General features: G+C 39.6%; 1 protein-coding gene across 1 annotated transcript in view; it reads right to left on the bottom strand.

Annotated features, from left to right (window-relative positions):
• Positions 1–22,974, bottom strand: part of LOC310939703 (ADP-ribosylation factor-like protein 15) — a gene marked incomplete at both ends in the record, with an annotated part of 87,977 nt that extends 65,003 nt beyond the window's left edge. Inside the window, one exon of the mRNA XM_083904518.1 lies at positions 22,921–22,974. Within this exon, the coding sequence (XP_083760644.1) occupies positions 22,921–22,974 (54 nt within the window). The remainder of the gene's footprint in view (positions 1–22,920) is intronic.
• Between the last annotated feature and the right edge of the window lie 1,096 nt (positions 22,975–24,070).

Below are 24,070 nucleotides of genomic sequence, written 5' to 3'. Positions count from 1 at the left end.
TTTAGAGGTAATAAATGTGAGTTGGAGGCGGCCACTTTCACTGCAGCAGACTAGTTCATATTTCACTCTCGTACTCCATGGCTGCCGTCATGAGACCACAGGGCAGGAAAACGGGCAGTGGCATGACAGCATGATCCAAATTGAGGCACCCCAACAAGCTTCCAGTTTCTTTGGACTGGTTTTCTGTTGGATATTAAGAACTAAACATTGGGGTTGTCAAATGATAAAAGTAGTGCATGGCCCACACATACTCCTGCTGGGTGACATCCTCTGCCAAATCTGCAAGAATAATATGCATGGTGCATTTGGATTTTCTGCTTGGGAACACACCGTTTGGTAATAAAACACTTGCAGTGTTTGTTTAATGCATTGCTTTGCCCACAACATGTTTGCAGTCTTTCAGGATCATTGCATAAAATGGTGTTTATTCAGGTGTTTGGCTATTATCCAAACTGAAATACCACACTCTTTTGGTTGATGAGTATAGATACAACACTAGTGTAGGAACATGGCAACGTTTAACACCATGAACCATTTTAGTAAGTGAGTTATAAACAATCGTGTAGAAATGTATTTACCACCTGAACCATTGGAACAAACCATTAAAAAATCCAACAGTCCGGACAGGCTCATGGACACTACACAGCCGGCATGTAAAAGATGTCTGAAACGCAAGATGTTCAGCTTGGCAACGCCACGACAGCTTGCTGAATGTCATGTATGACATAATGAAATCATTTCGAGACAAGAACACTTCTTTTATCCGCAGAGTTTGACAAGGCAGTTAAGGGCATTTATAACTATTTTAATTTGGGTACTAAACTACTACGAATCAAGTGTCGTTGATCTTCATACTTCACATGTATGGAATGTACATTTTTGTACAAGAAGTGTATCTATTATTAGAAAATGCTTCAAAGAAAGTTGAATCATTTTCATTGGCAGAAGCTTCGGTCTCTCTGGTCTTATTAAACAGTTGCATACGTGATATTGCGTTGCAAATAATAAAGGCTCTCTTCCGTGTCATTTATTGTTGTTATTCCATAGTATTGGCATCAAGGTGTTAATTTGGAGGAGACAGACTAAACACACACAATGTGAGAACATGGTTTTTCAGCGATAATTTATGATTTACCTTTCATCTGGTTCATTATTTCCCATGGAAAACTTCAACACATTTGATGTTGGAGTGTTCAGTGGGTGCACAGGATCTTCAGTTTGTTTATAAGAGGGTAAGTGCCTGATGACTGAGTCACCTGAACTGGGCTAACATCATGTGTGTGTGTGTAATCTGGAAACTATGACAATCCTATAGCTAGGATGCAGATGTGTCACTCTCAAACCAAGTCATTACTACATGTTTTGTATCAGCCTCAGGCACACAAATTATGCGTTAAGAATTAAAAAGCCCCCACACATGGTCACATCCTTCATCAATACACCGGTGGTGTACCACACTTCCCCTCAGAAGGTAGTTTACAGATCAAGTGATGTGCTCAAACAGTTTGCACTGGGTCCAGTGATGGTGCTAATGAGTTTAATAATGCCTCGTAAAAACTGCAGTATCACATTTAAGTACAGTTTCCAAGAGATAGGTATAAATGACTTCCTCTTTGCCTGCCAAATTACACAAGCTGGGTATCATGATTTTCCAACAACAGTAAAACGCTTGCAAAGAAAAGAGGAGGTGGGAGGAGGGAGGGAGGGGAAAAAAAGGGAAAGGACATCCGAGACACTGGTGTCTGAGAGTCATAGCCGCCGTAGACAGACACAGGACACGGATGGTCAAGCAACCCGTTTTTATTTTTCCAGACCAAGTGTCGGGACAACACTTGTGTGCAGGGCTCACGCCTGACCTTTGGAAATGACAGTCCTTTATATGGGCGTCCCTACGGAGGAGTGGTGCTAACAGATATGTGTGTAATACACACCGGTCACAGTCATAACACAGGCTTGCAAAATCAGGGGTAAGCAGAGGGCGGGAGCACAGGGGGGCATGGAGGAAGGCAGTTCGTCCGGGACAGAAGGAAGGATAGAGGGGGAAAAGGGCGGTGGAGGGGGTGTACGCACAAGGGGGTGGTGGAGGGGGCACATTCATTCATCCTCATTCATCTTCTCCCCTTCAGTTGTTGTTGTTATTTGCCGCTTTGAAGCAGGATGGGGGTGCACTGTGGGACACAGTGTGGTTTAGTACAGTGAGGGGAAGGGGGTGTGTGTGGGGCGCACTGCATGCCATTCTGGTTAAGGGCCGAGAGAGATATGCTGGACACACAAGGCTGCACACAGGACCCTACCCATGCTTCGCTGTTACTGCGCCAACCACATACAACATCAGACTTACTGTAGGTCCCCCCCGCTGGTACAAACCACGCACCACCACACCTTCTTTAGTTTCATAACATAACGCATGTTTTATTCAGACCAGGACATCTGGTTACGTATATCCTCCTTATGTGTTAAGGAAACCTCTTCTACCAACCCTGCGATGACCACCGCTGTCACCACTTGCCTTTCGTCTCATGACAGCACATTTTCTTCCCAGAGGATGCAGGCAAGATTATCCTGGAGGCATGAAACTTGTCGCTACACGCATGACTGACTGGTTTCTTAAAACTTTAATTGCAAGATATAACACATGAAATGTGAATTTGGCAGCGAGCACTGTGATATGCTTTCAGCTGTAGCCACAGGTGATGAAATGCAAGATTTACTGCACTTCAAAAATAATAGGCAACTAAGGACACTAAACAGGTGCCATTCATTACTCCCGCATCCGAAATAGATCCCCGTACAAACACACACAAAAAAAGTGTACACTGAAACATTTGAGGGATAAACATCGCTCCCATTCCATGTCTCGACAAATGCCCATCTAGTGTGGAATTTATTTTTTTTTGACGCAGTGAATGATGAATGTTTACTGTTGACTTCAACACCTTTAACACAACATCACAGAGACTGGACTAAAATGACAGACATACAGCAATAATAAGATGACCCTGTCTGCACCAGCTCAATATCCCATCTAGTGAAGTAGACCGTGTCTTACTTAAGTTGACAAAACAACCCATAACCCATTATGCCTGCGTGTCTGTGAGTGTAGGGGAGGCCCTGTTTTTAAAGCTGATTTGCTTGTCACTGTTTTGCAGGCATATTATCCCCTTATTCTGAAGCAACATCCTCTTACTCGCCTCTCTCTCTCCCTCTCCGTCGCTCTCTCTCCTATCACCCCCTTACCCAATTCATTCATCCCACTTCTGCCTGTCTGGCCCTCGTTTCAGAGCTTGAACAACACTATTGCCCTGATGCTAAGGTGTCTGGACAAGGAGACAAGCTGGAACACACACACGCACACACACAGAGAAATCTATAGAGTGAAGTTAGAGCGCCCCCCAGCTTTCTGCTGGAGCACACTGCATATATTGCACTGCAGAGGGAGAATCAGTGCATTATTATAACTGGCTACTGTAAATGAAATGTCATTTTCTTGTCACAAACCAAGAGAAATCAAAATACAGTGAGACACACAGCTCCAATGAAGTAACACACAAGTAAGGACGTCCAATCTAAATATCAAAAAAATTGTTCACAAGAGAGAAATGCCTATTTAGGAGGAGAGGTTTGAGGTGGTGTATCGTTTGACTGAGGGGACGTGACCAACTGAACGAAAAGTCCAGTTTGAAAGATAACCAAGACAGATAGACAAATATTATGGGGCAAGATTTCTGAATGAAAAGTAACCACCTCTACATTCTCCCTTTTCATTCTATGTCCCTTGTCATTAAGCAAATCCAGAGCTTGCCTGACATGGTAGCTTGTGACCCTACTTGGTTTTGGAGGAGGTCAGATCAAAGGCAGTGGCGTAGCCTTGGAAAAACATTTGGGCTGAGAATGGACGGGATATCTGTCAGGAAGCCTTTCCCACTGGGTTCACTAGTGCTAGGGCCCACGGATCGGGTTACCTCCCAAAAAAACGTCGACATGAAAGAGGGGGTGACGCTAATCCGCATACATGGGGCTCTCTGTCTGTCCTCTACTCACACACCACCACCACCCCAAATAATGTATCCCCTCATCCCCTCACTCCTCACCCTCTAAACGCTCAAGCACTCAATATCTCTACATCACCCCCAAAACTTCAATGCACCACCACCTTCGCCTCCTACCACCTCCCCAGTCCCAAAACCTTCTACCCAAAAACACTTCAGTCTCATCACTGGGGATTAATAGGAAACTCTGACACAACCCATTGTTAAGAAGGCAGAGGGGCTTGGGTGGTTTTGCCGCTGCAGTTGTGATACTTTCAGAAAGGAAGGCAGGAGGAGTTTGATGGTCTCAGCATTTGTACGAACCTCCCTGACAAACAACCATTTCCACAACTTCTCCTCCCATTTGCATAGATAAGTCCGGGTGGCGGGCAAGAGTTGTTCAGCAGCAATAAGCAGCGACTAAGAAAAGAAGTAAGTTGAGAGAAAGCGACTAAGGCTGGGGTGATTTTGTAGAATAAAGGGAGTAGTCAGGATGGAATATATGTGTAGTGTGAAGCAGGGGGATGTGGGTGGGTGTCAGTGCTGTAAATCTTGATGTCACTGACAGGAAGACTGTTGCAGACCATTACCATAAAGCTGACAAACGCTAATTTGATGGGAGGCTGTATCTGTCTGGTCAGGGACCAGTCTAGACGGTCCTATTGAGGGGTCCTACAGTGTAGCCCTGTTTGTTTTCAGCACCATCTGGAAGTGGCAGTAAGTGCCCGCTGATATGGTTCACATACACATTCACACACACATACAAAAGGCATGTGTGTGTGAATGTGTGTGTGTGTGGGCATAACAGAAAGTACACGTTCCTTAACCACGTGCAAAAGGCTCTTACATGTATTACCTAAACTATACAATGCATCTAGTTTTAATGGAATGACAGTACAGTGTTATACCAGTCAAGGTGAATCCTAGTCAAAATTCCTGTACAGTAAAAAAAAAAAAAAAAAAAAAACTTTGGTAACACTTTGGATTGGGGAAGACATATTCACCATTAACTAGGTGCTTACTAAAATGCATACAAGTAGCATACTAGCCCTTTATTAGTAAATATTAAGCACATTAACACCTTATGTAGGAAAAATCTTAATTTGTGTCGTAATATAGAATAAGGTGTTAATGCACACTTAATGATTACTAACAAAGGCCTACTTGTATGTTAGTTAGCACCTAGTTAATGGTGAATATGTGTTCCCTAAACTAAAGTGTTCCCAAAACATTCATTAAATGGTATAAGATAATATAACTGCCACCATGTTAAGCCACCAATGTTAAATACTAAAACTGTTGTGGCAAAATATGAATGGAAAACTTCCATGGGCACAGTTTAATTAAAAAGTATTTGAATTTCCCAATTCAGTGTAATCAATTTTGAAAAACAATTCCATCCGTCATGTCAAAGCAAATCAACAGTATGTATACATTACAAATTGTATACTGATTAACATTGTTTAGCATTTTCTGACGTTTAATGGACCAAACTATTAATCGTGAAAATAATAGACAGATTAATCGATTATGAAAATAATCATTAGTTGCAGCTCTACCCATAACCCTCTGAGGCTTTAAATATTAAGCATTATGATTGCTCAAATCCAACATTTCCCCGATTGTATTATGCAGTGCATTATTTAATCCGATTGCTAAGAGAGAGTTCCTCTTAATCTTTCACACGGTCTATAATTGAAGTTTGAAAAACAAACAGATTATCTTTTGAGTTAGTATCCCTGTTCCCACTCTCAACAAGCAGTACAAAAGTTCACCTGAGGAGAACCTGGGACAGATCCAAGAGCTCTGGTGGGTTCAGCCAGCACTTCACAGGCTCCATGTTTGTCCCATTCAAAGGGAACTTCAAATGTGCTGTAGTTCAGTCTGGGGATTAACAATGTTTCCCTACATTTTGCCAAGTATATTTCTTACAAATGTACAATAAAGACTACACCCCTAAAAAAAACATTCAGTATTTTAAATGACCTAAAAAGCAGAAAAAGATGCAAAAGAACATTATGGAACCAAGAGTGCTCGCTTATATCATGGGCAAGGGATGAAGTAGGTTCGATGGGTTTGATATTGATAGAAGAAGTATAATCCAAACAGTGGGTACTCTCGACATGCTAAAGAGGCTGAGGGGCCACAGTCCCCCAAGTTCGCACACATTTATCTGTCTGGAGCATACCTTGGAGCTACTGTGTGTTTCACGACATTTACTGGAAAAGTACATTAGGTAGAGAAAGAGGGGGACAGCATTAAGTGGCCCACCCACAGAACTGTTTTCATGTTACCCCCTTTTGTCAAAGAAAGCAAGAGGCTGAGGTGGTGGCAAGGCAGCTGCATTCATAGACAGAAGACACCTTTGCTCCATGGGATATCCGGAGGGTAGATAGGGGGCCATGGAATTGAGGGGTAAAGGGGTACCACTGGGTGCCATTACGGTATATAAATCTTGTAATTGGGAAGGGTGATTAGCTTGGCTGCATTAGCATACTGCGGCGGCAAAAACTTTGGTTTCCTGGGCAAAGTGTAGGGCAAAAAGATGTTTTTCCGCACCCATATAGAGGATCAAAGCTTGAGGGGCCCCCTTTTGAAGGCCCTCAAACCAGTGTGCAAGAACCAAGGGGGGTGGGGGGCGCCCCATCTCACAGACATAAAAAGGGTGGGTGGATAGGGAGGGTGCTTGCCCCACTTACATCAGTTATAGTATATAATCATACAGCATCATTCTATCGATGACAAACTCCATTTTTGATTAAAAAGAGTCTTTGGGCCCCCATTCTTCCTTAAACAAGTGTGGGAAAGTTTCAAGCTTTAGGACATTGTCCTTAAATATGAAAGACCCATTCCCATCAACTATCTCCAGGCCCCTTTGAGACAAAAAAAAACCTGATGGGGACCAACTGAACAATAAATCTGTTTTTTTATACATTGAGCGGTAGCCGAGAATTAGGTTGATGAGTGTGGGTAGGGGGTGGGAAGATTGGAAAGGCCTTTTCAATGCAAACAGATTCACAATGATCATTCATAACATCCCCAATGACCTCGTTGAACACGGTAAAGTGTGTGGAATAAGAGGACGGGAGGAAAAAAAACAAGCTTCCTTTGGCTGTCTGTGACAAACTCTATGGGGAGAGTGAATCCCCCTCAACGTCACACTGGTAGATATGACTCTGGAGGCTTTTAAGCTCGACAAAATGGAAAAGCCATTAGCAGTCAATGATTAACAGTGACGCCAAAAGGAGAACAGTGGCATTTCCACAAAGGGAAGTGTCATGACTTTTGAGTATTGATTGACATTAAGGGAGCACCAAGTGGTCTCCGAAGCATAATAAGCAATTAGTCATAACAGGTTAAAGACGTCTGTGGCTTCTGGAGAAATCACACAAAAAAAAAAAAAATTGTTGTGATGTTTGACAGCTTTGTGCAACAGATGGTGTTTGTCTCCTGATTGCAATCCAAAGTCCTCGAGTGACTAAACATGCTGGAAATGACATATTGGCTAGTCTTTTTTTCTATATTATTTTCCATAATATTTTACTGCTAATTTGGACGACATACAATTATATTTAGATGAAACAGTACACGTGTGCGACTGAGGTTTCCACTCCAGGTCAGGAAGACCTTCTTAATGTCCTGGATCCAGATAAACTGTGTACATGTTGAGCCAGATTCCACTTCATGCCTGGCACTAAAATGCATCAGAGCAGACTGTCTTGATTTAAAAGTAGAGTAGAATTGACTGCCTTTGTTCAGACAGAAACACTAAGCAGCACATGAATTTATTTAAAAGGAGGTATAAGGGGATCACAGCCATATGCTAAGTGGTCAGAAGTACTCTGGCCACCGATCTTACAGAGGGTGCACACTGTAAGCTTTTTCTTAATTCCTGGTATTTAATGGCCAAAGCAGGGCTCATGCCACCATTGTCTATTAAAAGACTTACACAGGAAAAATAAATACAATCTGCTCCTCACAGACAACACAATCTATAGCATGTAAGTTCAGAGGCCCCATTTTTACAATTAAATGCTATAGACCTACACTTACAACATGGTGCAGGGTCCTTAGTCCATATATTATAATTTCTTTTGACAAATATTGATAATGATATTGTTAATGTGTAATTAAATTACAGCCTCTGAAACACTGCTATCAAAGTTCCGGTGACCAGGCAAATTTCCGTAGAACAAAAGCTAATAATGAGGGATTAGACACCAAAGCCAAATATCTGGTGGCATTTCAGCTCTGGGAAATCGTAGGTCGTTCTGTGCCATAACCTCTTCCATTGAGCATGAATCTTTGAAACTTTGGGAGCGTTTCGGCGCGTTTGTCGGAAGTTAACCAGACACATTGTTTTAACCTTTGCTGGAGGAGCTTCTGTCTCATTCCCAGGGGCTGGCTGTGTAAAAGGGTCAATGACTTCAATAGGCCTTCATTAAGCACAGTTAGTGTCAACAGTTAATTATGTAAATTAGAAGACCCCTCGTGTGTTTTGTGGGTCCCTGGCCTCTCGCTTTTATCGCAATATCCCATACACATAAAGTACCACTCTACAGCACAGACACACACACACACACACACACTACATAGTACATACATTCAAGTGAACAGACTCTATGCCTTACCAACATAACTTATCCTCTTCACTCATTTCTTGTCAGGAATCAAAAATGGAGTGTTACGGTGCCAAAACATAAATGGAGGCCAATGAGGCCCCTGAGATCTCCAGGGGCTTTTCTTGCCATCAAAGAACCTCCGGAAGGTTCTTGCTGCGTGAAGTTGAAAGCCCACCAAGTTCTCCTCATCAAGACCGTAGAGTGGGAGGCATCGGTGCCCCCTCAAAAACAAAATGGAGAAAGAAAAAAAAAAAAACTCTGCATCAAAACAGTCAATTAGGCAAAAATGCATGACAGCCAAATTCGAGCATTGTTTCTGTGATGATAATGACAGGCTTTTCGCTGCTCTGCCTATTCCACACATCTGATGTGTGCGGCCCCCTGATTTCCAAAGGCCGCGAAGCCATCGGTAATTAATAATCACACGCTTTGGGCCCCTTCGTTGTGACTGGCGGATGCTTTGTAGGGCCAGCCTCAGAAACCCAAATACACTTTCACCTACCCTTTCTCACCCATCTACACTACTTTTCATCCTGCGCCATCGTAAATGCCTTTGTTGTCATGTGATGTTTACATCAGGTACATCCTTTATCCTTCACTTTCAGCTGTGCCCACACTCAACCCCTCTAAACCTGTTCGCCTCCCACTAACTACGGAGAGACAGAGTTGTTGGTGGAATGGTGGACACAGTGAAAACCAATCAAACAACACCCTGAAAACTGTTTACACACCTGTTTACACATAAGCTTTTGAACTGCTTCCTTGTTAGTCTTTTTCTTAGCCATTTTTCCTGCTACAAGCTGCTCAAAAACAACTGTTTCAAAGTGCTTATGTAATAGTAAATTAGAACCAGATTGTGGTCTCCATGAGTCCAAGCCCACCTAAGTTAAGCTCTAATATCAAAATTAGTGAAGATGATGCCTGCATTTTCACTGGGACTATCCAGTGACATGCTTACACAGCCAATTCAAATAAATGCAAATATGTGCTTGGTCTAATATCCAGGTGATATATATGGCATATTCACATGATACAGGCATGCGCTGAGGACTGTGCTTTGGCCAGGAGACAGAAAGGGTCAGTGCGGTTCATCTGCTCCTAACTGACCTGTAATGTGTGTATGCAGAGCAGTCGTAAAGCATTAGGACAAAAAAAATAATAAAATGTTGCTCATCATTTTTTTTGGCTGAGGAATCCGGCACATTGGTTTACAAATAAAACAGCAACTATTAGTTTATGATGCGAGTGGTGTGCAGATTTTCATACACAGTCCAATAGTTTATGGAGAGTGATCGTCAAACATCAAACAAGCCGTCCACATAGTGTGTATTTATTTGTTTGCAGACAAAGTGGAACACACGATTGGCCAAGTATTAGCCTGTCTTTAAGCCCTTGTTGACATGCAAAAAAAAAAGTGATCATATGGTAAAAAGCTCTTATGAAAAGTCCCAAGTGAAGAAGGCTGCAAACATGATCCATTACCAAAATGTTGAATCTGATGATTTTATTTACTGTTAACTCAAATAACTTTTTTATCTATTTTATAATTCTGGGTACGTATGAGCAGGGTTATGACTCCAGTTATGTTACCAGTAAAAACCATTTCAAATTGTTGCTGAAAGTCAGCACTTTAACCATAAAGTCTGTTTCATTTCAAATCCAGTGTGCTTATGTACAAAGCCAGCACCACAAAACATGTGCCACTGACTGTCCTAATACTTTCTGACTGCACTCAACATGTGTGCGAAAGATGGTGAAGATAGAAAAGGCTATGGACTGAATCAGGAAAATGAGTGTGTAGGCTACCACAATACAAACTGCACAAACTAAATCCCACACAGAGAGTTTTGACTAAAGCCAATGGACTCCACATGTTTTTTTACCCAACTTCAAAAGGGGACAAAATCATATCACATTGAAAATAACATCATCCATCTTTACAGGGACACTCGTAGAACTCAAAATATGTATATAAATACAACTTCGAAATGCAATTGACGACATCACAACAGCGAATAATCTACAATAACAGACAGACAATAAGTATAAGTATCAGAAGCATAAAAGAAAGAAGCTTAGAAGTTAACGTTTCAATTCTCTCTGCATTATCCTGACACCTTCTGGATGACGAAACCATCTTAAACTTAAACACTTCTTATCGCAGTATGGCAAAACAACATTGCCAAGTGTCAACCACAAATATTTCTCTGAGCTGTGGACCACACAGTCCCTAAAGTAGACAGAGTGGTAAATAAACAATACGCAAGTGCTGACATAGTTGATGACTGTGAATGTTGCCCATTATGACATAATTATGCAAACAATTATTGTGCAACTACCCCTTGTAAATGACAAAATAAATAATTACATAAAGACAGACAGTGAGTGCAATATGATACTGTGCAAAAAAAAGTCTGCTGTGATCCCTAAGTCCTGAAACAAGACCTCATGTTACCGTTGCCAGATGAAAAGATGGACACCAGACAAATAAGAGAACATGCGCACGCACACACACACACACACAAAATAAAAGTCAAGGCTGATGGACAGATGTTGTGTGTATGCCAGTATTGCGCAAAGGAGCTTTCATAAACGACTGTGCGCAGAGGGAAACGTTTACTTAGTGGAAGACGGGAAAGAACAGGCAAAGGCCAACTGTGCCATGATCCATCACAGGCCTATACCTATGACACTGTACAGCACAACCTGATTCAGAGGTAGCCGAAGCCCTTCCTGAGGCCTGCCGACCCACAGGGAGCACCTATAGCCTACCTGTTGTGGATGGACGTATAGGACAGGAAATGATCTGCATGTGAGAAAGTACCACAGAGATGAACTTGAAAGAAGTTCAACTGAGAGGGTCTTTCTTTTTTATTTTTTGTTCTGAAAAGTGTTGATTTCATACTGCAGAGCTTAAATTATCTTTAACTCCAAGATAATTTAAAAAGGTGTTTTATGCAATATTGCATAAAACACCTTTCCCCATTTAAAGTGATTTTACAGAGGGGGATCAAAACACAAAAGTCAATGGTTTAGGGCAAATACCCAAGTATATAATTGTTTTGTATATTGTATAATTGTTAATTTTAAAAGAGAGAAAGTAATTGCAAACGACACCAACACATGAGAGCAGTGTCTCATGAGACAAAACATGACTTTGACATGGCATTTGCCTTAACAACCACAAAAAATAACACTTGTGATTTTCCCATCAAATGCCTCTCAAAACAACAAACAGTAGTAAGGACAGAACATATTTTTCAAAACAATAAAAAGGTATTTCCTTTTCTGGGCCATGTAAACACAATTTAACCTCTGAATACAACAGGATATTTAAGCCCTGTACTCATTTAACATTTTATCTTCATCTAATACCACAAATCGATCCAAAGCCTACATTCTTACCAAGTTTAATTCAAGGCCACGTGTATTGTTAGATAAAAAAGAATATTAAGTAGTAATGTCATGTATGACGCATCTCTCGCAGAAATATGTTTCAGGGAACAGCTTTACCACAACCTTCTGTTAAAAATTAGCAGCTGAGCTGATGAGCTGATCTGTAACGATATGGCTCCACCTAGAGGACACAGAGGAGAATTGTGTGGACTTCAATTGTTGCCACAGAGAAGCACATTTGGTTCCTTTTGCATCAGTTTGTACAGAAAATGAGAGAAAACTGAATGATGCCACTAGAGTTTCAAACTAGCCCTGGGTTCCGATTGAAATGATTTCATAATAAATGTGTAATACAACTTCTCAAATGTGAACATCTCCTGTTTTTCCCAGCAACCTGGAGCAACAAACTTGTTTTCGCCCAAAAACATCTGTAAAACAACTGTACGGACAAAAAATAAATGGACGAAAAGACAGACAATGAAATTCAATTCAATTCCTGACACTGTTGAATAGATGCTAGCGATTTGGAAGTCAAACAGAAAGTCCTGTGAATGTCACATCTTAAATGTCTCCACTTTGCATAGAGGTGAAGTAAACTCTCTGAAAACCTAGAAGTCTTATTTCAACAGATGCAGTGTATGACAACAATTACTTTAACTGTCGCAGGCTGTCACAATCTAGTTTCCCTACGTAAGTTTCATAATGAGCCGAAGCATTTTTATAGTCTGATCCTGTTGCATTCATTTGTCCTTTCTCAACTTTGATTTCATTATTGAAACAAATACCAGGGAGATGAGGAACAGATTACTAACAGAATACTAGAGTTATTACAACAGGGAACATGCAACATCCCTTTTATATTAGTCCAAGTTAGACTTTTAATTACTTCTTTTCAACAAAAAAAAAAAACTTTGCTCATTTGTCTTAAATATCTTGTGGTCGCTCGACTCGATGACTCTAACTTGTAAAAAGTGATGACATTAAAGAACAATTCACAAACAGTGCTATAAAGTATTAAGACAACTAAGACTTGTCAGTGTTAATGCTTTGTAACTGGGGGACTGACTAGTTTACAACAAAGATTGTGTCATTCAGTAAAGGTCGGGCAACAATTCAAAAACAAAACATATAACAACATCAGTTTCTTCAATCATAATCTAGCAATTTCATGATATAATCTCAATAATGTTTATGCACAAACACACTTGGAGCTACAACACATGCAAATCACATAAAAAAAAAACAGATGTGTGAAGAGTTTTTTTTTTTATCAGTGTGGTTGTGTGATTTTCTGCTAATGAAAAAAAGGCTAAAACCACAATTTACAGGTTTACTTGTAATAAAAAGCATCCATCTTAAATAATTTATTCCAATAACCTCATCCTCCAGCCTCCCTTCAGTTATGTGGTGGTGCCAATATTATCCTTTACTTTGTATTAAATTATATATAACTTGCAGTTAAACCTGAAGTTGTAGTACGCAATGTCCTTTGTCCAAATTCACTTCAGCAGTTCTTTTGAATGTCTCTCAGTGTCAAGTGTCTGCTAAATGACAACAGAGGGCGCCATCACACCGTCTTTAAATCCTACGGCCACTGGTTTGTAAAGCAGCAGTGCTTTGTCACATTATAGGCAGAAGCTACAATGCAAACAAGAGATGATTTCTCAGTTGATCCCTTGTGATGTACTTATATGGCTTCACAAGTCATTCGGGGGAAGTGCCTCTGCAGGAGTGGGAGACCAACCATTGTGCTACATGACTCCCAGAATTGTTTCCACAAGACACAAATGTGTATAAGGACAATTCATTAACCCATCATGTGCCTTTTTTTTCTTTTGTTGAATAATAATCCTTATTTTTAGGCACATCTTACTGTAAGAAAACAGAGCGAGTGGGTAGAATATTCTTAATTTCTTCATAAAATTGAGTCATAAAAGTTCAAATAAGACATGTATTTGTGAAAGTATTATTATATTGTGTATAAAGCAGCACTAACTGGGCCAGACAGGAAACACCATGTTGCTTTTTTGACAAAAAAAAATTAAAATAATGAAATGTAGGTCGTGCTGAAAAAACAACCATGAGGTAACTAAGGCAGAGAGTTCACAACCTAAAAGTGACAGAATCAGCACTCTGAACATCTAAATAACTCTGAACAGACCTTAGATTTTGGTCAGTCGATGACAAAATTGTGGAAACTTGAGATCAGTCTGTATGTCAGGTACATTTAGCCTAGCATACCAGCAACAAACAGTTCTCTAGAACTGCAACCAAACACCATCCATCTCAACTCGGTAAAGATGAAGGCATATAGATGTTGGGTGGGTGAAGAGGCACAGCCAAAACATACATATAGATATACATAAAAACATACACATATACATATATATATATATATATATATATATACATATATATATATATATATACACACATATACATATATACACATATACATATATATATATATAGATAGATAGATAGATAGATAGATAGATAGATAGATAGATAGATAGATAGATAGATAGATAGATAGATAGATAGATAGATAGATAGATAGATAGATAGATAGATAGATAGATAGATAGATACATACATACATATACACACATACAGTATATACGTGTGTATATATATATATATATATATATATATATATATATATATACATACATACATATACACACATACAGTATATACGTGTGTATATATATATATATATATATATATATACACTTCCTCCACATGTGGATAAAAAACATAAAAATATCTGCACTCACTGAATAAAAGTGAAAGAGGAAACCCCTTCATGAGTGATTGGGTCTGATCTCTGTTATTAAAGAGGATTTCATGTGCAGGGAAATAAGCCCACAGTGTGTACAGACAGCACTGTATCGTGTTTTCATCTAATGGACTGTTAACACGTTCACCATCATTTCAAAAGGTCCCCGTGACCTGATTTCTCGCACAGCAGTGACTTGTCTAATTGTGTGCTGAAAGAAGAGGGACACTTATTTTATGCTGCTGCAAAATAGAGCTATCAGAAATGGTAACTGGAGCATGATTTGCATCAGCTCCCCGTCATTATTAGAAGTCCCTGGGAGATCTGTGCGAGTCTGTGTGCTACGAATAGGCAGTGGTAACACATAAGGTATAGAGTATTGTGCCTTGCAATGTTTGCCCCAAGTCTCCATCTGATTGATTTACACCAACGTGTGGATGTGTGACTAAACTCAAGCGCTAAAAGTAATGAGAAAAAGCATTTAGTGTTCATAAAGTGTAAATCCTTTATACTGGTTAAAACGCATGAATGGGATTTTTGATCCATTTAACAACCAAATTCTATTTTATTTTGAAAGGACGATCAACAGACTTTCACAAACCAGTGTCATTTAACATCACCACCATTTGAATTTCCTTATTACTTCATTTCCTTCTTGCGTCATAGAGAGAATTTGAGCAAGAGAAGTTAAAGAAAGTCTGACAAGATGCCAACAGTTACCAAGGGTGAAAGTATTTTAAATATAATTATTTACAGTGGCAGGTCATAGAGGGATAGAGGGATAGAAAAAAATGACGTGTTGTGGAACACAAGGTCGAGATTTTTACCAAGAAAAGCAAAGGGGGAAAGAGAATGTTATAACCGTGCGTAACAAATGTGAAGGTTGAAGCTGTCAATAAGAGCCTTCTCTCAACCTTACCACAAACAAATTCAACATTTTGGAGACATCATGGAGACATTTCCTGAAACGATGCCGTGTTTATGAGAAACTTTTTAAAACAGCAAAGAAAAAGACTGTTTCCATTACGAGCCATGTCCGTGTTGATGTGTACGGCCTTAGTCCATGACCAATGACTGGTAGCCATAAAAACAGCTAGTTAAAAGAAAGCGGGCCTCCTGCTTGGGTTGCTAAACCATTTGTAGCCCACTGAATTATAACAATGGCTCGTGGATAAGAATTTCATAATATGTGGTTCGTGAGAAAACAGGTCTTTGTCATGGCATGGAGGACAAAGACTATTGTATAACAGAAATATCCTTTACTGGGAGAGATTTCATTTTTGAGAACAATGTAAGGGAGATCTGTGTGAGTATGTTATCAGATTATAAATAAAGAAATGTATTATTGTAATATTCTCTATAAATTATAATAGAACTCATGTGATGCCACATACATAGTCGTGCTGTTTTTATGTGTGTATTATATTAAATAAGTTTGAAGCATGTCAAGCAATTAACAGACAGACAAAAGATTATTGAGTTTATAGATGACTGACCTTCACAGTGCAGAGACACATGAAGGCTGTTCTGATCTAAGACGTGTGTGTGCATGATGATATCACATCTACTTTGAGAAGGAGAGGCTTTATGTCCAGTAATTAAACATCTGAAAATGTATATCTCAACATCAAAGATAGGCAGATGCATTTTTAAAACCTCTTAAAACCCTCCAAGTCAATTTATTTAATAGTAGAGAGAGCGATCAAATTAGCCAAATATTTTTGTTCAAAGCAGAGCATTTAAAAGGTCATAAAACATCTGAAGGCCCCAGCTAATCTGCTTCCCCGAAGCAGTGATGCAGAGATAATACTCTTTTTCTTTTATGTCTGTCTGGTTTAAGAAGAAAACAGTATTTTACAGGCATGGTATAATCAGTTATATTAAGATATTCAATATAGACTATTTTGAGTCCTGAGTCCTAAGCAATCAATAGTGTGGCAGTTTGTAGACCTAGTTAGGACTAGGTCTACAACATATAAACCATGTGCATATATTAATTGATATGCATCAGTCTTAATTCATCAAAAAGGAGCTGGACATATTGGTCCCAGTTTTCAGATATTTCATGTTTTGCTGCCATTGAGTCTGGGTGCCTGTAAAAAAAAAATGTTATCTGATCTTTGCCTCAACTTTGGCACCTATACACAATAAATCACATGTTGTGCGTTATTTCCTGTGTTGGTTTATATTAGGTATTCACTCCCAAATAATCTCCTTAAGTGAAGCACTTGTCTGGTATATGGCTATTAAATTTAGGTTTGCTGGTTAAATACAGCATGACGTCCATGTTGTAAACGATGGTCCCCTTTATAGTCAAATAGAACATAAATCCCGACATGTATTGGGACATTAGTCCGAAAATGCCCCAGTTTTGGGATCAATAAATGACGTCAATGTATCCAACTATCCAAGAAAAACCTATAAACTGCATATATAAATTCACAAAATGTTCTTTAAAGGGACACTGTGTAGTATTTATGGGTTTATATTACCCAAAATCCACTTTTTTATACATATTGTGTGCTCCTGCATTGTCTAGTCGCTGTATAATAGTTTTTGTTTCATTTTCGTAGTGTTTCAAAAAGTCATGTAAAATAAAATGGTCGCGGGCCGTGGTTGCATTGCCACTGTTAGCAGCGAGACGCCATGTTTCTACCGAAGCCTGTAAGGACAAACGCGAGAGAACAAATCCCTCGCCCTCTCCCTCGCCTCACGAACCTCATCTGCTGACACGGAGAAAGACAACGAGGACGACATTTGACCGGCTGCGGACACCGTATCGCTCAGGGAAGGGAGGGGGTTAGCAGAGCAGCAGTTCTTTGTTGTAAATGTCAGCCTCTCCTCTAGATGGCACTATAAACTACTTACTTCACCTTTAATTGGTGTGACTACTAATAAATGCAATTGGAAAGGATATGCTGCTAAAATAACTCTGGTCCTGGTTCCTGGTATATGTGGTACACAAAACCCTTAGGTGGTGTCACCCTGATTTATCAGCCAATACATCTCCAACAGGAAGCTATTCTTTGTTGTTCACAAATTCCTTCCTAAAATGTCCTTGACACAACAAAACAAACCACTGAGGACGGGCAGCCAGAATTTAGGAAACAGTACTCTACTGGGTGGGTGACCTTTAGTGTTCGCTTAATCATCATCCCAACAGGCCGTGTGGTTATTTGGAAGTGTGGGATATTTGTGGCCCAGGATGGGGCAAAGGCTGCTCCCATCCTGCTTTTCAAAAAACGGAAGCACATTAGAAATGTACGTTGTTTAAAAAGTGTGAGAAAAGGGATGTATGTGTGCTGCGATGACATAACTTATATTACACAAACACCCTTTTTAGGTTAATGTGCCTTCAAGGCTTAACAAAAATATGTTAAACACATTATTTTACTTAATTCTACTCTCTTAGCTCAAAGAAGCTTTAGGAGAACAAAAAAGTACACTGTACTTAATGAACAAGAAATGTGGGTGTTCCACAAACAACATATGGAGCATGTCTACAATTCTAGGTTTTACAAGTTCATGTTAGAGATAAAGTCTTAACAAGATGAGTCGACTGCACTCAAAGCCTGAAGTATCTTGAGATGAGAGAGCTAAAAATACCTCTTCCTGAAAACGGGCTGCCCTTATTTGTCTGGCAACAAACATTTCAGAGGTAGGTGTTGGGATTTCCCACGGAAAAGTGCTGATAGATTGTCTTATTCAGACCACCGCCAAACATTACAAGTGACAAATTCATACTCAATTGAAAAAGATGGTCATCAATTATAATTTCTAAGTGTTATTTTATTACACATTCTAATGATAAAATGACGAGGCTATGGATTTGCCTTAGTTAATTAAATTAGTCACTTGGGATAACTCTTATTAATTAAACATCGCACATTAGCGTCTGTGTGAAAAGGTCACAGGAGAAGGCAGTTACTCACAGCTGATAAGTGAAGACAAACATGCTACCAGTGGTAACAGGAAGAGAAAGCTCTAGAGTGACACAGTAGCATGGATATCCACAAGACAAATAACACAATTACATCATTCAGGTGTCAACTATAGCTTCAGTCAAATGATACAGAGGCAATCATGTCCTGTGCTACTTCTGAAAGGAAAAAAGGCTGCAGTTCTATTTTGGACTCTACGTGAACATTGCATGTGCATACCACAGCACAGCACTTACTGTACTTCCTAACAGCGATGTTTTGATTTAAAATACTTTTTTGGCTAATGTTACTTGACTGGAGGCAATTATATGTTGTCATTCGTGAATAAAATGAATCAAATGAAATCCCTCAAACTGACCAGATATTTACACATTTGGTATAACACTCATTCATTTTATTTAAAGTAAACAGGATACAGGTGTTACCACTGTGGTGGCAGCTGTAAGACACACACATCTAAAATCCTGACTACTACTACTATCTGTAAAGCTACATATTTTTGTAATTACTGCAATAATTAAGTATTTATACTGAGCCAATCATCATTTATGTGAATGGACAAAATGTACAGCACAATACACCACAATCTGCAGCCTCCAGGAAGGCCATAGTTAGTTGAAACAACTAGAGTGCCATTAGAGGAATGTTGTATTGAGGTATAGCTCACAACCTTGTGTGGATGTTGCTAAATTACACAATTATTAATTTGAATAGAATTAATAGAAACAACTGCAAAAAATCAACTCTATCTAAATTTAACTTAATATTTCAGCTCTGAATTATTCTTTCTTTAATGTTTAAGTCCTCCGTTGAGGTAGTGTAGCAGCATCAGTGTGGATTCAGTAATGTGAGGTCTAGTCCAGTGTGCATTTCAACTACAATAAGGCCATTCTCACCAGACACACTCTGTTGGGTTTCTTTCCAAATTAGGCATTAAACAGCCTTGAGACCCTTGTTCTTAACGATGTGGCCTGGGCCTGGGGTCATACAGCAAGCAAACCAGTGGAGGAGCCATTTTCCACCCCATTAATAACATCATCAGGTGACCACAAAGTGCCTAATACGATCACTTAGACCCTTAAGGGTTAGGGCAACATGCAAAGACATGGTCTTAAGAGCAGTAGCTATGGAGCCCAATGCCCATGGCACACGGTCCATTATACTAATGTCCTGTGGCACCTGCTGCTCCCAACACCTTAAACAAATTCAAAGCGAAAGTTTGACTTTAAATTATACGGCATTATTTATGTTGCACCTTGTATTATGAATAAACATTTACATAAAGTCAGAAAAAACTCTGACATGCTTACACTATTCTACTGAATATTCTTGTGGCAAATGAGACTGTTTACTTCATAGGCTTGGGTTTGCATTTATAGTTTAGCGTCAGAATTTCCACACCGATGTTCACTAGTGGTTTGTTGAACACTGGCCACAACATATTCGATTCCCCCACAGTATCTGGATTTGCCTTTGTTTATTCATTGTGATGGTTGGTGAGGTTTGTGGTTAGCATGAAGATTTGTTTTCATTCTCAACAATCACGAATAGAAACTTAAAAAGTAGCCAACACTGGCTCTCCAAGCAACTACTGGGAAGCAAGTGTGTGATCAATCAATCGATTGATCACCTGCTGAATGTGTGTACCTCTCATCTCATTATTATTGTGGTTAATGTAGTGTAGTGTAGTAAAATAAATAGTCATCAGTATGATGGCAGCATGCAGATTAAGCCCGTCTACTGGCATAGCAATATAAAAACAGGCTAATTGGCTTTAAATTTGAATAACCTCTGAGGTTACAGATGGCATTTGTTACAATTTGGCACCATTAAGCGATTGAACCAGAAGATACAATTTGGTGAACTTCAAATTATGTTTGAAAGAAAAATTGATTAAAACAAACTCTTAGGCTTACTCTGCAACTGTTAAATAGACAGTACTGAGACTACAACTACAAAATGATAAAGAGCATAATACAAGCTGGCTCTTCTGCTATTTTGGTGTATACAGTGTGAGTGAGTTACTTCACAAAGAACAATCAACAGGAACATGGGAGAATCCAAAGTGTCATAATAACAAGTGTGAGTTTTTGAGTTTATGAGTTTTTTCAGAGCAGGCACAAAGATAAAGATAAGCTGAAACAACAAATCTGGTATAAAATGACTGAATACATTTATTGTAATGCTTGTGTTCTCTCTAAGATTACTTTTTATATGGCTAAACATTTGTATTGCATATATCATACATTGTATAGGAATGAAGTGACAACAAATTGGGGGGCTGTAAAATGGGCTGTAGTTTTGAATGTGTTTACAGTTACAGCATTATTCATCAATAATTTTTCATAAAAAATCATGTCAATCAGAAAGAGCATTACATTTCTGCACCTCCTCTGGTGCCTATAAACAGCCTCACAAATAAATCGGTAGTATGATGAAGGGCTTTAACAAATCAGAGGGCAAATTTGTCCTATTATTACTCAATTCAATTGGGGGTTGCAAGATTCAGCCTGTCCGAGTTTGCTTTCACTGTGCGTTTTAGAATCACGTATTCCCCTCCTCGACTGAGGAGGCAGCGCTGCATCAATAATTACTGAAGGAGAAGACAAACAATGAACAAGAGTACTCGCTCATCTGTTGGTTAATGCAGGGCAACTTCCGTTTCCTCCACATAAGAGCAAAACACAGAGCAGCATGTGAACATACGACACATACGCTGCAACAATGGGTTCAGCCATTTCTCCCGGCTATCGTTCTACACGCGCATATGTTTCGGTTGCGTTTACCCACAATGCCCTGCTTTGTACCCACAGTGCCCTGCATTATAGACCAGTCAACAATCAACAATTTTCCAAGCGATGCTGCCTCTTGCAGCTTTTAACTGCTGTCTTTTCATGGAAGCATCCATATGTCATGGCAGTGTCCAACTGGTTAACTCATAATACAACATAACAAACATTTTAAAAGGATTCATGCCAAAACAATTCAGGCAACAAAACTGCATTCATTTTTTAATATTGCCCAAACGTCTGACTGATGAACCTGACTTGCGCATTGTGTTATATCTGTGTGGATCCACAACAGTGGATGTGATTGGTATGCAGCTTATGTTATGACCAGTACTGCTCTGGGCTGTGCTAGCCATGTGTTGTAGCTTTTTACACTCATGCAAAGTGTCAATTACATCTGCTACCATGATCCACAAAAGTATTACTGGTTTCTGACACCTATACTGTTCCAATAGAATTTATACCCGTCTGCTGTATTTCCTCTCATTTGAATGTCTGGCTGAACAGATGAACCAAGGAAGAGATACATTATTAATACTTAAATAACTAAATATATACCGTACATATCAAGCAAAAGCAGAATCTTATTTGACTGTCTGCTCCTTCGCAAAAACAAACCACTCTGTTCATTCATTGAAGAAAATTTAACCAGCTAGTGAGGAAATAATGTCAAACCTGACAATATGCAACATGAGTCATCAGCCTTGGTTAAAAAACAACAGCTTGAAATGGGGGGAGGGATTTCATGGCTATATAACATTCCCTACAAAAACTGCATATTTACATGCCATACAACCTTACATTAAAATGTTAATAGAATTGCAATATGAACAGTTTGCCTTAATTCTCAGAACTATTGCAGTGCCTAACATGAACCCTAGTGAACAACAGGAACACGTTCACAGGGTAAATTAACATTAATGTTTAGGTGACAACGAGACAAATACAACTTACTCTGTGCTTAGGACTGCGTGAAACAAAACCACTTACCAGGCCATTTGAATGGAGCTGAGGAATAAGGCGCCATTATCCATCTTTGTTTCTATTTTAAGAGTACCAGCGTTTACTCAAAGACTTGTTCTCTGTAGATTTCATTTACATCACAGTGATGATGACCACCTGCTCTACCTTAATATCATGTTGACACCCACTAGAATCAAACAAAGCGCACTCTATTCAGTGACTAAGCAACAGGGAAGCAGCAGCCACTGTTGCTTGGTCAGTATCGGTTTCAAAACACAAAAATAAAAGATCAAACCATGGTGAAACGAAGAGAATTCAATCCAGCACACTCGCATACACAGCACACCACAACCCTGCAGTCTCTAACAAACAGATAGCAGCATGTTTGCATGTTCTTACCGTGTAAAGCCCAATCCTGCACAAAGCAAGGGAGAGCTGCATGTGCTCCGACATTGTGCTCACCAACAAGCGTAACCAACGGCAACACACAAGCCAAGCCTCTGGAGTAAGTGAATGGGTGGAGGAGGATCAGTAGTATCTGAGCAAAGCAGTGTCAGGTCAAGACCACGAGTCCAGTACTTCACCGTCTCAACGGTCACTATACAGCTCATCCAAAAGCCATTTAGCTTGAAGTCTGAGCTGAATAGAGAGGAGGTGTGAAAGATGATCAAACCTGGGGGTTTCCTTGCCTTTATGCCCCAAATCCATTCAGAGAAAGATAAAACTATTCACAAGGATCAGTGGACGGACACAAGCTAGAGATTAGTTTGTGAGAATCTTCCTCACCACAGAGATGGAGTCTTAGTGACAACTAAGGATACAGCATAAGACTGCAAATTGGATTAGTCACCATTACCAACCCACACACTATTCCCATATAGTACACAAAGCTTCATAAAGCATTAAAGCAATGCTTCCTATGAATGTAGGAGGATAAAGGGATCCACCACTTGAGCTTACAGCGGTCACAAGGATTTCCAACTGCTGTGGGACACTGTGTCAGAAGTCTTTGTGTTCAGGAAGAACTTTGAGTCATGTTCAAATTACTTGTTTTGGTCAGCTCAGCTGACTTTGTAATAGCTACTCCCAAAAGCTGATGACAAACTGCCGTGAGCCCCACTGTAATGCAATAAGACTACTTGACAACCATTTAGGAAATATACTTTGAATGATTATAACGGCAAAACCAACAAATGCACACTGGCTCGCTCACTCAAACATGGGGCCATCTGTCATAAGATGACAAATCCTACTGGTTTGTTGGATCATGAAAAAGTAAATTCCAATAGTAATAATAACAATTCCATAACAACCTTTCGGCAAAATGTGAATAGAGGAATCTGATTGCTGTCTGCAAACTGCTTGGACTTAGACTTGTAGCTTAGCACAGTCACAATCTCCAAAGACAGCTTTTTTAACAACCTAGTTACAACCTCACTTTCCAACTGATCCTGTCTATAGCAGCTTCAACCATTATACACACAAATGTGTGTACTTTTTCAAAAAATCAAGTTTGATCATTACACTACTCCTTGCCAGATTTGGGAAT

The sequence above is a fragment of the Microchirus variegatus genome (assembly GCF_963457635.1).
Source record: "Microchirus variegatus genome assembly, chromosome: 18".
In the NCBI taxonomy this organism is placed as follows: domain Eukaryota; kingdom Metazoa; phylum Chordata; class Actinopteri; order Pleuronectiformes; family Soleidae; genus Microchirus; species Microchirus variegatus.
Note: the sequence above shows the minus strand (reverse complement) of the source record. Positions and strands in the feature narration are given on the sequence as shown.